This window comes from Sylvia atricapilla, chromosome 5 (genome assembly GCF_009819655.1).
Source record: "Sylvia atricapilla isolate bSylAtr1 chromosome 5, bSylAtr1.pri, whole genome shotgun sequence".
Lineage (NCBI taxonomy): Eukaryota > Metazoa > Chordata > Aves > Passeriformes > Sylviidae > Sylvia > Sylvia atricapilla.
Window position 1 is genome coordinate 46267457 of NC_089144.1, and position 15723 is coordinate 46283179.

General features: G+C 37.1%; 1 protein-coding gene across 2 annotated transcripts in view; it reads right to left on the minus strand.

The window, feature by feature from the left end:
• Positions 1 to 2317: 2317 nt before the first annotated feature.
• BLTP3B (bridge-like lipid transfer protein family member 3B) overlaps positions 2318 to 15723 on the minus strand; it is a 47944-nt gene continuing 34538 nt past the window's right edge. The window contains exons 15-21 of one of the 2 annotated variants that reach the window (XM_066319352.1): positions 15449 to 15624; positions 13487 to 13623; positions 12646 to 12796; positions 8393 to 8649; positions 6139 to 6247; positions 5074 to 5240; positions 2318 to 4365 (exon numbers count right to left, since the gene is read on the minus strand). In XM_066319352.1, the coding sequence (XP_066175449.1) occupies positions 4240 to 4365; positions 5074 to 5240; positions 6139 to 6247; positions 8393 to 8649; positions 12646 to 12796; positions 13487 to 13623; positions 15449 to 15624 (1123 nt within the window). In that variant the 3' untranslated portion in view covers positions 2318 to 4239. Of the gene's footprint in view, positions 4366 to 5073; positions 5241 to 6138; positions 6248 to 8392; positions 8650 to 12645; positions 12797 to 13486; positions 13624 to 15448; positions 15625 to 15723 lie in introns of those variants that run through there. The other variant, XM_066319353.1, reaches the window with a different exon arrangement.

Genomic DNA, 15723 nt, shown 5'->3' on the forward strand with positions numbered 1-15723 from the left:
AAGAAAGGCAGGAGATAGTGAAGGCATAATAAAATACATACTTTAATGTAACTGCTTATGAGTAGCTTGGGCAATGACAAAGACAAAAATTACCTTTAAAAAAAGTTATTATTTACCCATAGAATTAGGTGGCAATACGAAAGATTAATCTCTTTAGCATGCAGAAGTTACCCCTTATTTTGGGAGAGAACAGAGGCTATCAAGAGTTCAGCTGATTTTTGAACATTTAATTCCTGCAACTTGTTTCAGCTAGCAAGTAGCATGACACATACTTGCAAGATACTCTATAGTATTTGAGAAGCTGAGTTGCAAAAAGAGTTCTTGAAATATTGAAGTGTTAAAAATATCTTCCATAAATTTTAAAATCAGAACTATTTTAATTTTTTATATAAGCATGCTAAAAATACCGAAAACTGTAAACAACTGTAGCTACACAGCTTTTATTTCCCAGCAATCTTTATGCTTTTTCCCAGTTTTACAGAGAAACAAAGCTTTGTTCCTCCAGCAAAGACCACTATTCCTATCCAAGTTTTGCATCCCTTAATGCTGACTGGAGATTAGCATCATCTTTGTGCTGCTTGTGCTCTCAGGTTTCCTGTTGTTACCAAGATGAGGAGGTCACTGCCAGAGAGCTCAGTGGAGTGAGCTGAGCACGCTGCTTGGTGCTGCACCACTGGGAGCCACTCATGAGCCTCTGCACTAGAGCTGTGCTTCAGCACTACAAAGCCTGCTACTGGGTTCAGATGAGGCACAGGAAATGGGACTGCTATTCAAAAGCCAGTCAGCAGAAGTGAAGTGGCATGAGTTGGAATTAAAAAAAGATAAGATTGTATTGCACTGCTGTCAAAAAATTCATTTCCCTACAGGGAGGGGTGAATTAGTGGATTTCACAGCAAGTGCTCACCATTTCATTACTACTTAACATATCAGCAAGGTGATGTTCTGTTCTTACAGTAGAAAAAAAGACATTCATTTATTCCAGCTGAACTTGAATCTGATGTACTCTCCAAAATGTGCAGATGACAACAGTGAGCTGAAAATCCACTTGAAGCATTTTGTGATGTTTTAAGAACTAGACCAATGCAAGCACATTATTTTATATAGAAACCATTTTGTCCATCCTTACTTACCTGAAATCTGGTCACTGTAGGGAGTTTCCTTCTGCAATACTTACATAACATTTGGTACTCTTCTAATTGTAGATGCTTAATACAAGTCTTTACCTTTATTATCACATTCTCCTTAAATTTATTATAAAATAATAATGTGAATAATGATAACCATTATCATGGCAGAGAGAAGAAGTTTTCTGCAGCTTGTAGTTATCCTTTAGAGATCACTTGTGATCCCAGATTAAGACTCCCAAATAATTTCCTAAATGAGACAGTGTGCAAACAGGCTGATGGAACTGGGAAATAAAGGAACTTAGGCAGAAGGGGCCTGAGCAGGTATGATCTCTACACTACTCCCTCCTCACCAGGCCTTTTATAAGTAATACTATAAGGCCACAGAATTTTGAACTAAAACTGGTGCTTACCAACAAAGTTAGAGTGGTGGTAAGAACTGGAACAACACACACCAGAAAGATTCAGTACTCAGCCTGGAAAGGGCACAGCATCTTTCAGGTGAGCTGATGGGAAAGCCTGATTAGACATTAAAACAGCATTTCTAAACAAGGTGAAGAGTGTTAAGCTAAACTGCAGATCAGTTTAAAATTCCACAGAAAATACAAAACAAAACATGGTAACAGTTTTCCTACTGGACTTCTGGGGTCAGTTTTCCATATACAGTGAAGTTCTTCCAATTATCTTCCATATAGGTCTTTGCAGAATAAAAGCAAGATGCTCTGTTGATAGTACAAACTTCCTGTCTAGGAGGTTATGAACACCAGCAGAGCCTTGAGGATAAATTAAGTCTTTTTTTTTAATTCTGAAGCTTTTCATAACTACGTTTAGTGTAACCTATTAGACCTTGGTTTAACTTTGGACTATCAAACATTAATAAATGAACTCTCCCTCTGCAGTTTTTTTCAATAGCAAAACACATTTCAGAAAGACACAGTACTATCACTCCCAGTATTGTCACACTCACAACCAAGCACACCCAGCTCCTCTGAACTGTCCACAGGTGATGTTCATTACTGTAGAACAGCCATGAAGTAGAAATGTATTCAATTATAATGAAGTACTAGGAAGTGTAGCCTGAATTTCAACAACTGTACTGAGAAGGGCCCATTTGGGCTGTTATTATGGATTTCATTTGCAATTGGTTATTCTCAAAAAAAAGCAAGTTTTAGTTTATGCAGTAAAAAAACCCAGGCATTTGATATTGCTATTTATTTCTTTTTAAAAATTAGATAATTCTCAATGTAATATTCTAGCAACATGCTACTAAGCACTCTATACATTCCTTCTTCAGAATAATTCCAACTAGATCTTAGCAAGGATAAACCAAATAAGAATTTCTTTAATAGTACCAACCAGAGTTAAACCAAAGGTGAACTCCTCCCCCGAATCTGACATTATATTTTTGTGAAATTGCACCACACATATTTAATACTGTGTTGTCTTATATAACTATTCAAATACAAATGTTTAGTTTCTCTAATAGAAACACCGTGTGTATATTTTTTCATTTAATTCAGAATAATAAAATAAAAATTTCCATGGACATTAAGAAGTGTTTCAACTAGGGCTTCAGATAGCAGGCTTTAAAATAGTGCCTGAACCAGTTCTTCCACAGAGCTCTTGATTAAAATCTACACATTTTCAGTAACTATTTCCAGTAGTGCAAATCATGTGTCCTCCAAAAAGTTTTAATGAAAACCATTTTAATTAAAACTGGTTTGACAACCTGAATATGCAATGTCAAACCACAGGATACTAAATACTTTTTGAGATTTGTTTGCCTATCTACAAACAGAACTTCCCTCCAACATCCCATGGAGCAGAAACAATTGTGGTAGCAATGAAAAGATTTTTGTTTGTCAGATTCAAGGTGACTAGTTAAATTATTCAGTCACTTTTACTTCCAGCAAAGACAATCTCTTACAGGCATGTATGAGTTTATATGTTGTTTCCTAAATTGTTTAGAAGCACACTTACAGTCTCTATTTTACAGTGTTGTGCTTTTTTACTTTTCATCTATACTGGTTTTGAGCAGAAAATTATTGTTCAATTTGTACAAATCACCCATAATTTAAACTGTACAATTACATTTCATGTAATCTCACAATTTCATTGGGTAATTAAGTGATTCTCTACAGCTTTTTTATCAAAAAAAAAAAAAAAAAGCAATATACAACTAATGAATCCCAGTAGGATTTTTCCCCCTCACAAGCACTGACATTACTTATTTGAACACACTGAACCAAATCCTTGGGCATGTCTGATGAGTTTGCAGGAATCAGACATGCATGCAAAAATGGCTCAAAGCTCGCCTGTCACGAAGGGCCAGATCTTATACCAGGGCTATATCCTCTTCAAAGAAAAAGGAAAAATAAAGAGTGAGTGTCTAAATTACAACAGCTGTACAGATACAGTGGACCTTCACGCAGAAGGAAAGCCCAGTAGTATGCCCTCTTATATAATTCTCCAGCATTTGCTGTTTTATTTTAGGAGTGCCTATGGAAAGGATATATGGAACTCTATAGCACCAGAGGATTATATTTAAAATCCTCTCGGGGAAAATTACACTGAATATAGGGCCAGTTTAGGGCTGGTATTTTAATTTTCAGTTGCTATACTATTCTAGAGGATCTAGGCTGTATCATCAAAGTGCAAACGTAACCTTTTGTATAGATATCTTCTGGCAACAATCAAACAACATAACCTTAGAAAAAGAGGTACACCTTGTTAGTGAGGCGTGGTACATGGACTCTGTTATGTACCCAGGCACCTTCTTTCATTGCTGAATCATCCACTTTCAAAAAACATTTTAAAAATAACATTTCCTTTGATAATGTGAAAAGTAGATGATATGATTTTTTCCTCAGTAAATTAATAAAGTACAGTATAAAATGCTTGTTCCAAAGTCATTTCAGTTTAAAATGGGTTGAAAAAAGTTACAACGTTTAATGACAATTTCAGAATTTGGTTCACAAACTTTTTTTTGTCATGAGAAAACTTTGTCTGTAAGCAAAAAAATAACCACATTTTCAAGTGATTTGCAGACAGTATTTTAGGTGCCACCACCACCTGCAGTTATGATGATGATGCTTTGCACCAACAGAACACTGTTCTACTGATGTTCAATGTTCATCTTCTTCATGTGATGAAGCAGGGCATCTTTTTCCATTTGGACCTCAGCAAGAGCCATTTTGGCTTTGGCTAGTTCCTGTTTGAGACATTCATTTTCCTCAATAAGCTGAAATGATCAGGTTAGAAAATAAAGCTATTAGTATAACTCCACACTGATGACTTTTTCCGTTGCAGCAATTAAAAATAACAAATGCTCCCATTCGTTGCTGGGCAGAGGTTTGCTGAGGCTGAGTCAACTGTAACTCATTCTCCTCAGTCAGTGAATGTAGAACACAGAGAGAGTTGATGCAGTTAGCTCAAAAGGTGGGATAGCCAGTGTTTCAGCTATGCCATTTCCATTCTGGAGTGGAATGGAAATGACCCAAGATTCTGAGCTCTAAGCACAGATTCTTACCTAGTGATTAATTACAAGAAAATAAAACAGCCAAATTAATGTGTGGTTTCTGTCATCCATTCAAAATCGGGGTACGACTGATAGATCAGTAAGGATCTGACCTAACAGCCAAGTCCCTTGTCTTTGGCAGATGTGTTGTACATCAGTGAGGGAGATGGGGAGAAGAACACTTCCTTATAGAACACCCTCTCATGTAAAGGAAAAGAGTCAATGTGTAGTGTATTATTACACTATTTAGAAAGCAGTATTAAATTGCTGAACCACACTATAATATCCACAATCCATATTTTCCATCTCAAACAGATTTCTAAACAGAAGTGTATCACAGGCCCACCCCCAGACAGCCTTACAATTTTGATTAATAATGATTGTAACATAATTTTGAGGGGGCAAGGTGAAGTCAAAATTAATTCTAAATACCTCATTTTTAAGGAAGTCAGATGAATCCATGCTTGATTTAGGTCTGGGTGTTTCCCAAGTAGTTTGCGTGGCTTGGTCCTGTGTTTTATGTTCAACAGATCCCACTGCTTGCTGCAATGTACTGCTTGAATTCTTCATCTTTGACACATCATTTACTTTTTGATTGTCTGTATTACAGAAATAGAGTGCAGGGGTTTTGTCAAAAAATTTTTAAGCTTTATTCTTATCAGTACAAAATTAAACCCACCTAAAACAAATATAACATTAAGTACATTGATATTTGCCTCACAAAATCAAATTTAAGAATAAAATTAATTAAAACTCATAACCTTTTAGAGGAAGAAAGAAACAATATGTAACCTCCAGCCTGAAGAAAATAAACACATTTTTATACCAACTGGTATCATCACCAAAGGATATGCACTCTGAATAATCAGAAATTTGAGATCTATTAATATTGCTATTAACATACTGTCTCCAGGTCTCTCTGAAGACTGCATTTACATTTAAAAACATAGTGAGATAAACCTGCAGAATCAAGATTTAAATTAGAAAATAACTTTAATTACTTGGCATTAAAGAAACTTCCTAGCATTTGTAACTGGACTATAACATCTGCAAAAATATACTGCTGTACATCAAGGGAAGAAGTCAGGGTCATGGTTTTACAGTAATTTCTACTACTACCTGCAGCACAAAACAACAAAGATGGTAACCACCTTGGTAATCTGTAAAGAAAGGCAATTTTTTTGTTTGCTTTGTAGCAATAAAGGAACCCTAAACTTAACATGATGAAGTGATATGCACCGATGAAGCATATCCTGATGACTTTATAAGCATATTTTTATTTCTCCCAGGTTGATTCAACTGTGGGTTCTCACAGCCAATACACTATTCAAAAAGGTAATCTTCCTTTTTGTGACTACACTTAGAATTATGGCATACAGCAACACAGCTTACACAAATTACCATCAGTTATCTTTTCATAATTAGTCCCATGTATGCACAAAAGAAAAAACAACAAGACTATAGAATTGAGATATCAAGGTGCAGGAACATACAAACCTCTAATGACAAAAGTGCCATCATCATTTCTTTCTATCCAGAGTATATCAATATGCAGTTTTATGGGTACCAGCTCAGACACCTTAAGATTTTCACGTGGACTGTCATCCTAAAAAAACCCCACATAATAAAAAATGAGTTTACAAGGAAATCAAAATAGATAATTAGGATGTTTATTTAAACATAAGTGGATTTAATGAAACTTGAAAGGAAATGTTTCAGCGCAGAATTTTCTAATGGATCTTCACTAAACTTTGGCTCTATTTTTTTCCCCCAGGGATCATATTAAAGGCTCAAAATTATCTCTGGAATAAGTCTGCTGAACTCAATATATAGTCCAGCTAAAATACTTCAAAGTGTTTTTACAGACATCTCAATAAGATTATACCCCAACTCAAGACATTTGTTAGCTCAGGAGCTCTCTGAGTCACAGATAAGAAGCCTGTGCTATATCTGATTTTCCCTTGAACTATTTAAAGGTTGAATGGGTACAGCTATCATTCTTGAGCAGATTCTGTCTTTTCAGAATTTAGTTTGGGATGACACCAGCTGCAGTTTAGTTATACTAGTATTTAACAGAAGAGAAACTTCACAAATTAATTCTTTGGGGTCTCCCCACAAAGTCTTTATAGTTCATTATTCCTGTCAAGTGGAGTAACGCAGACAGTATAATCAGAAACTATACATATCAGCATGAGATGTGTACCAAGAAAGCTGTTGAGATATAGCTTCCAAAATTTCTTGAAGCAGCATGGAGATTGCAGCAGAAAATGCAAACAGTAAAACAGTATTGCCTAAATTCCTCCCTCGCCATGAAACACATTGCATCAAGTCTCATGCTGCATTGAATAGGCAATGCAGCACACATGTGAACCATATCTTCTCACTCTCAGTTGTTGTAGTACCCAACAACTCTCTAGAAATGAACCACCTCAAAGTGAAATTTGCAGTTTGTCAACTATCATGAGTCATTTCACCATGACTTGTGTGCACTGCTGAGTGAGCACTTTGCTGCTTTTGCTGCCAAGTAGAATCTTGTTGCCAGCTTATTATTGTACACTCCCCATCTCAAGCACCTGCTTTCTCAAGAACATTTTGCTTAAGTCTACCTTCTTGCCAATAAACCAGCACAATCCTGGTTTTAAATGCAAATTACTATATAGATAGACTTTGCTTTTTGCATTTGGGCATTCATGTTTGTGATCCACTGAAATCCAAGTAACAGATCCACAGCTCTTATAGAAAATGCTTGTGCTAATCCCACAGCGAAGGAAGAGCTCTGAGTGCCCAAAGATCCTCAGGGAATGGAAGGGTTATATCACTGAAGGAATGAATACTGATGCATTTTGAATAGGACACAAGACAATTGCCTTTCCAGTCAAGAATGATCTTGAGAGAATCAAGACCTTAGCCCCAGACGTAGAACTGGAGCTACTCTTCCAATCCTCACCTTGTCCAAAGTTTGTATGGATGATTATTATTGTCCAAAGCAATGTAATAATTACCTTTGTTTGTTTGTTTTTCTGTTGTTCTACACCCCTCAAATAAGTGTCCTTATCTTTATATTCAGTGGTTGGGCAGCACAGAACTCACCATCTTCTTTAAATGTCTGAAACAAAGTCCCCTAGGAGACTTGGGCAGAAGTGTCCTCTTAATGTTTTATTGTTAATATTTTAAGATATAGTGCTGAAAAATGCTTGCATTGTTTAGTATCTGTTTCTAGGTAGAGCAGAACATGACATTTGGGTTGTAAGAAACAGTGTTCAAGTGGTAATGGAATTCCATAACCTTTTTCCTTATTTTGTTCAGAACTTTCATTGCAAGAACTATCCTCCAACTAGGAGAGATAAATAACCTTTTAAATCCATGGTTTGTAATTAAAAAACCATATCCTTTGCTAAGCAAAAAAGCCCAACCAGAAAAAACCCACATTGTGCCTCTAGACACTTGATCTACCTCACATATAAAATTCCCAGACACTGTCACTATACAAGAAAGATTTGGGAGAGGAGGAAAAAATATAAAATATTAATTCATACAAATAGCTTGGTCATGCAAATAATTCCCCTCCAAGCATACCACAGAGCTAATCAAATCTATGGATTTGAAAAATTACTTTAGTATTATCTAAAGACCTTTCAGAGTATGATAGCCGTTTCTTTGAAGTTAACTGTATCTATATTAGTAGTTTATCATCAAAGAAACAAGAACACAATCTTTTTTAGAGCAGCCAAGTATCTCATTGTTAACATACTTTTAAATTAATCCTTGCATTAGAAACTTTTATCTTCATAGGCATCACTTCTGCGACAGTTTCATCTTCTAAAAAATGCTGAATGTTTGTGAGAGAAGATGTTAGAAATTCAGCACTGAAGTTCTCCACATGACACTGAAGAAACCCATTTTTTACAGCTAGCAGGGAATGTACAACAGCACTAGGTCCGCTTTCCCATCTCAGACTAATCTCAGGTGATGAATTAACAGGTCCAGCCACAGATTTAGAGTCAGAACCTGTTGCAAAAAGAAAACAAATTTGCATTAAAATTTTGCAGTATACAAAAAAATCAATTATGATGTAATTATTTCCACCTCTATTGTCCAACTGATTTTCCAAAAAGTACCATAGAGTTATTATTCATAAAAGGCAGTGTTGCAAATACAGAGCTTCAGAGTAGATTTCTAAGTTTATCACTTCAAAGTACAAAACTAAAAAGTACATGTAAGGGCTAGTACCTCACTGTGACAAGAGAAAGGACAATGCAGAAGTATCATTTTTGTTTCCTTGGTGCCTTGATGATGGAAAAGCAATTATTTTGCATATTTTTCCACTAAATCCTTAAATTTCAATTCAGAAAAACATTAAAGGCATTTCACCCTCTCAGGAGAGCAGGTATTTTCATGGAAAGGCTGAACTGCCTGACTTAGGAACCATAAACAGCAATGCAGTAAGATAGTATGACCACATATGCATTACTTGAGTGGCAATAGACTTGAATGTTAAGAAAACTCTGGCACTTTCTTGCTCATTTCAGTATCTTTAATCAGTAAGGACAATTGCAACATTCAACCTAAGAAGTTCTAAAAACCAGAATAAACTAAACTAAATTCTATTACTATTTAATTTACTTTATTACTAAAGTAAATTAAAATAAAAATTTATGGTAACCAGACTGGGGGGAGGGGGGTGACCAGTGTCCATTTCTTGTACAAAATAGTTACCCCATGGGATTCTGAGGTCATCTCATCACTACGATGGCTGACCTACAAAAATTACCTCTATGACAAGAAGCACAATCACAAGTAACTATAGAAAAAACAAGCACTGAACCTTGAAAGATACTTCAAGAAAGAAACTCAAGAAAAATCAACCAAATTATGTCAATTCATCATGTAACAGACACTGCCTAGAGCTACAGCAGCCTGGCAATGTCATTGATTTGCTTTCCTATTTATGCATTAAATATTAAATAATCTTCCTGTATAGTGTACCAGTTCATGGATGACCTGGCATAGCAGCAGAGTCAGAACTTATGCAGTCATCTACTGGCACTAGATTCAGGGTAGATGGATGCACTGTTGATCTGGGCCAACAAAGACCAATGGCAAGATGAACATGAGAATCTTCAGTCTCTGTTGTGAACCAGAATCTCTCCCTTTGTTACCTTTGTGAATAGGGGTTTCCACAACACCAACAGCTGTGACTCCATCCTTCAATCTTTTCAATATTTAAGAAGTGCTATAAATCTCATATTCCCCTTCCCCACAAAAACCCACCCCAGAAACCAAGCAACCAACCAAAACCATACTGCGAGTATCAACTATCTTTTTTAGGCTCAGTCCAGATAGAAGTGAATAAACTACCAGATGCCCAGGAGAGAAGGGACACACTCCAGATAGAAGAACAATGACCACTCTGTTCAATTAATCTCTGCAAGTGGTTTGGGAAACTTGGTTTCCCTCAAGGATCCATATACTTCCCACACATACAGATAAAGAAATAAGCAGTAGGTGCCCTAAGTATTTCTGCACCTGGAAAGAGTGCCTGCATCATTGCTGGAAGAATCCAAAGTACAGAAAAAGAGCAAAGGAAAAGACCACACATTCAGTCTCAGCCTTGAGTCAATTTTAGTTTTCTTGCAGATGCATGAAAGGGGCAGTGTCAAGAGAAGATGGAGTAAAAATGCATTTAAAAATTTGGAAGCTGCTGTGAGCTCCTGTTGCCATTTCACAAGTATGTTCAGCATGGTAAGATCTCAGTAAGAGCACAGCCCTCCCACAACACCTCTGCCATACTCCATCCGGCCTTCTTTTGATTTTGCTGACAGGCAAGATTGGATAAAGTTACAGTCCTGCATCCAACCCTGCAGGGAATTGCACAGTTGCCATGTAGCCCTCAACTTAGTCCAGATGTTTGCTACATTCTTCCCTTTTTACATCTACTGCATTAACACTATAGTAGATTTGAAATGGTTATTTTCATCCAGAACATCTTGTAGACTGTAATTATAACTTGAGTATTTACTCTGTTGCATGGTTCCTCAGGTTACTGGTTTCAGTTGTTAATGCAGCACTTGAGAAAGTTTTATTAAAGGTCTTGAAGAGATCTTTTATTGAGATATTATCATACACATTTGCTTTTATTGAGATATTATCGTACACATTTGCTCACCTGTTATTTTAGTTGTATTTTGTTACCATTAACTCTTTTAAACAGTCTTTTTTGATCTGATTCTCAAGCTTTTCCCAAACTTTCTCTCTTTTTTGTTCTAATAGAAATGAATAGGGGACACTGGGAGCAGCAGCAGCTGCAGAAAATTCCTGACAGTACAGAAATCACAGTGGAGAGAAAAGATCAGTGCAGAGAAGATGTACATTACAGAATAGGAGTGACCAGTAATGCACAAAAAAAAACCAAAAAAGAGTGTTGTTGGCTCACCCGTTCAGGTACCCATGAGAAAGAGAAAGGAAGAGATATGAAGTGGAAGTATTTGGATATTCCAATCATGTTATATCCTTTTTATCTGCAAAATAATTAGACAGTGCGCAAGCCTCTCATAATCAGCTGGGAAGCATTATCATTATCAGAGGTTTGAGCTGTAAATACACACAAGAGCAGGAAGGCGGCATGTTCATATTATTTACTCCCTCCGGCTTTTACAGAGGATATGGCAGATAACCAGAAATCAGTTTGTCTGCTGTATGAACTGAGGGTCAGCCATGAGTCCTCCCTGCTGGATCTTCCCCTAGCCTTCAGATGCTTGAATACAACATCATGCAACAGCTGCTCAGGCAGCAGCTGCTGGCAACGGCTCAGCTTACCAGTAAATGTGTTCTTTAGGCAGGGCATCAGAGGCTGTACCACCTCTGAATCTGTAGCACCTCCTGAACAAAAGCCATGCTGATAAAAGGTTGGAATACAAAAATGGCAGTCAACATCTGCTATAGCTATTTCCTGGGAAAGGATCAGAAGCAGGTGCATTAGCGATCTGCCCCCAAAATCCTACGGAGCAACGGAGCTTACATCCAGCAATCTGTGTAGAAGACAGAGGGGAGCAAAGCAGACTGTGACATGAACTGCCATGCCAATATATCATGCCAAAAAAAGCACCTCATCCATGAGAACTCTGTTTTCTGGCAAAGAATGTATATATTGTACTCATGCCCAAGAACAGCTCTGACAAGACACTGATTGATCTAGCTGTGCACGTATCTCATATGAAACTACACTCTTTGTATTAAACTTAAAAAGCAAAAAAACCAACCAACCAACAAAACCCCCAAAATAATAAAACAAACAAAGAACCTAACCCAAACCAAAACCAGCTGTCTGTCTTTAAAGCTCATATTTCCTGAAAAAGGAAATTTCTAAAATTTTCTTGAACCCCATATTACAAGCCCGTTTAAACTGTGCATGTCATTTCATCTAGAGAAACTGATCTTGAAAAAATAAACATTCCTTTAAAGGAAGGTACATTAAGCAAAGTACGCTTAGAGTCATAAGAGAGTTCCACCTTCACAATAGAGTAACACAATACAATGTGTCGTGGTTCCACCCTGCCAGCAGCCAGACCCCATGCAGCCTCTCGCTCACTCCCCCACCAGTGGGATTGGGAAGAGAACTGGAAGGGTAAAAGCCAGAAAACTCGTGGCTTAAGATAACGACAGTACAATAGGGAAAACAAAATCCAAAAACATAGCCCCATACCAGTCATTATGAAGATAATTAATTCTACCCAAATGAAAACCAGCACATAGTCAGCTTATTTCATTTTCAAAAAAAGCAAACTAATGACTAGAATTCAATGCAATGCGCCTTTATACCGACATGATCATACACAGTTCCATTTATTTATTCTTCCTTTAATGCATGGCAATGAAGAAAGAAAGAAGAGTTCTAAACCAGCACAGAGGGGTGCTAGTCTAACATAAAACTGTGTTTGCATTTTTATTTGCTTAGAACAAATATTTCCAGCTCAAATTTTACCACACTGAATTGCTAGTTCTTACCAACAGTTCTGTTGCACAGATACTGTCGAACACCAATATTTCCTAGTTGGTTTGGTATCACTTGGTTGACCTGTAAGCATATTTCTGTGTCTTCTCCTCTGATGTCAATTTCACCATTAACACCAAAAACTTGAAAAACCACAACAGACATCTGTCAACAAAACCCAGATAAAACAATATAAGATTATAAAATGAAATTACAGTGATTAGTGTTTATAAGATATGTCTCAACCTTTTCCATCACAAAAGGAAAGAAAACTCCTTTATATCCAAAACCCTTGCTCGCAGAGAAGCACAAAGTTTTCTCATTTTCTTCTTCTTTTCTTTTTGTACACATTGGCTTTATAATGGATTGCTCAACAGTCTGTCCAAAGGCAGACACTTATACCCCACTGACACCAATTCAGAACTGGCTAGAAAAGCCATGGAAGTGAGATAAGAGTTTTCCTTACTCTGACAGAGAAGCACATGACCTATGTGATACCTGAAATGTCAGGTATCAGACATTACCTACAACTGCATTCAACTTATGCACATCATAAACACAACCAAGCACTTGGACAACGTTAAAAAGCTAGGATAGGCTATTAAACTTCGGCTATCTGTATAGCAGTCAGCCGTTTTTCTCTATTTACTAGGTTGAGTATTTTTTAAAAAAAGAAGTAGAAGCCAGTTTTAAGTCAGCTTTGGTGTCAGAATATGTGTGTCCATCATCATTACTACTATTTTAGGTTCATTTTTCTAATGACTTGAAAAATCACCTCTAAAAGAAACCATTTTAGTTCTGTTATACGGTTTAATTTATGGAATCATGTATTTTAATGGAATACAATATTATTACCATTTCTTCACTAGTCTCATGGGCATTTTCTGAAGCAGCACTCATAGCATCTGGAGATGACCCATCACAATTTTCAATCACTGTGCCTCCTTCGTGGACATTTTCTGATGGGCTCTGATAGTTTGTGGCTGTAATACCTTCCATATATATACATCAGAAAAAATGCAAAGTTAGCACAGCATAACCTGAATCACTCTTACATTAAGAAAAAAGTCAGTGTCATTTTTTAACATGAGCTTAATGGCTTATTAAGCAAATACTTATGAAGAACTGCCAAATCCATTCCTCTTACAGAGAGTTCAAAGTTCTAAATGCTAATTAAAAGTAAAGCAGGATATAGTAACAAAACCAAAACAGCACTCTATATGCATTGTTAAAAAAAAACCAGTGAGGACATTTTTTGGTCTTCCAAATAAATTAATATAAAAGTGATCTAGTTGGGGAAAAAAAAATCCAAGTTGTATATCTAAAATACTGCACAGTGCCTTTAGAGCAGATGCTTGTATGGTTACAGAAGTAAGCTACATATATTTTCATTAAAGTAATCATGATAATGTTTCCTTGACAACTGCAAAGCATAGATACTTAACCTGCAGTTAAATGTGGTTTACACAGGCTAAAAAGACATATAAAGGTTTTTTTAAATGGAAAATGCATTTTATGGCATACTCCCACATAAGCACACGCAGGAATACTCCTACAATTCAAATATGTAACAGGCTTGCATGTGAAGGAGTCTTCTCACTATTGCTCTAGACTGAAGAGAAATCCTACAGAAAAAGAAAAGTCAGCCTTTACGTGTGGAGGCAGATGAGCCTGCCAGGCCTCTGCCATGGAGGGATGTCCTTTGAATGGAATGTGGTAAGCTCATCTCAACCCTTTCCAGGAGAGATAACCCACAGAAAAGGCAGTTCTCCCTGGTCATGGCAAATTCCCATAATGCTTCAATATACCCATGCTGATTCTTTCTAACCCATTTGTTTTTTCCCTTTGGTACCACCCCTGTTTTCCCAGATAAATACCTCGCCTTTTGCCCTGTTCAGCTGGGCGCTGTTGTCCCTGGTCCCCTTTGCAGGCTGCTGGACAATAAAGGCTGCCCTGTGGAATCACCATATGGCACTCCTGTCTCTCTGAGTCGGCCTGGAATCACCTCGCAAGGCAGAGCTGAAATCACTGCTAAGAGCTGAATCACTTGCAGCCACAGGCTGTGCCTTGCTGAGGCTGCCCAGTGGCCAGAGGACCACCCAAGACCCCTGGAAGGCTGTCTATAGTGAGACCTCTCTCTGGGAAGGCTGTGGCATTCTGGGTCGGACCACCAGACCTCCCTCGGCCGTTCACATTTATGCAAATTAGAATTACCAGAAAAGAGTAGCAATAAGGTCTTCTTACTTTATTTCCTGACATGAGAAAATTATTTCATCAGTATATGAAAATATGAGCAAAAACTGGAGAAATACCTGCTATTAGACAGTTGACAGCTGGGAACCACTCCTTAAAGGATGAGCTGCAAGAAGACTACCAAACCTGTCTGCCTGGTAATTAACACGATGAGCATTAGTGAAAACTCTTTTCTTTTCCATCCACTTCTAAAATGAAAGCTTCTTTACCACTTCAAGTATAACACTGATTCAGGCTACAACCTGTATGTACGTGCAGCCAAAGCAGTTGCTTTTAAGCATAGCAAGGAAAAAATTCTGCTTAATTCAGATTTGCAACACAGCACTTCAATGCTCTTACTTTCCTTAAGAGAGGAAAATTAAGCACTGTTAAAATTAAATTGTGCTGCTTAAGTAGCACATGTTACTGCTTTCCCCTGAAATGATATATGGTGAATACACTTGGCATTACTTGTGAAGGTAACAGAAATAGTCTTTTGAAGTATCTGGATTTGTCGTTTCGAGCATGACTTTAATAACAAACAACACTTACACATACTGCTTAATATTTTTTAAACCTACTCACCTTTCTCCAGAAAGCTTTGACTGTCACTTCCATCACTCTCTATCAAATGATCCTCTAGCATCATACTATCAATAGAGATGGTATCCAGAGAGACTTGTGAAGGACTTCTCTTCATATTTTTGTAAGAAACAGAGAATGCAGGGAGGTTGGATGAACAGCGTTCCTTAGGCTTAGCACTTTTAAAATACAAAGATATGAGGACATTATTATTTAAAGGAAATACATAGAAGTTACTTAAAAACTTTTTCTCTAAACCAGGCAAGATATAAAAGAAG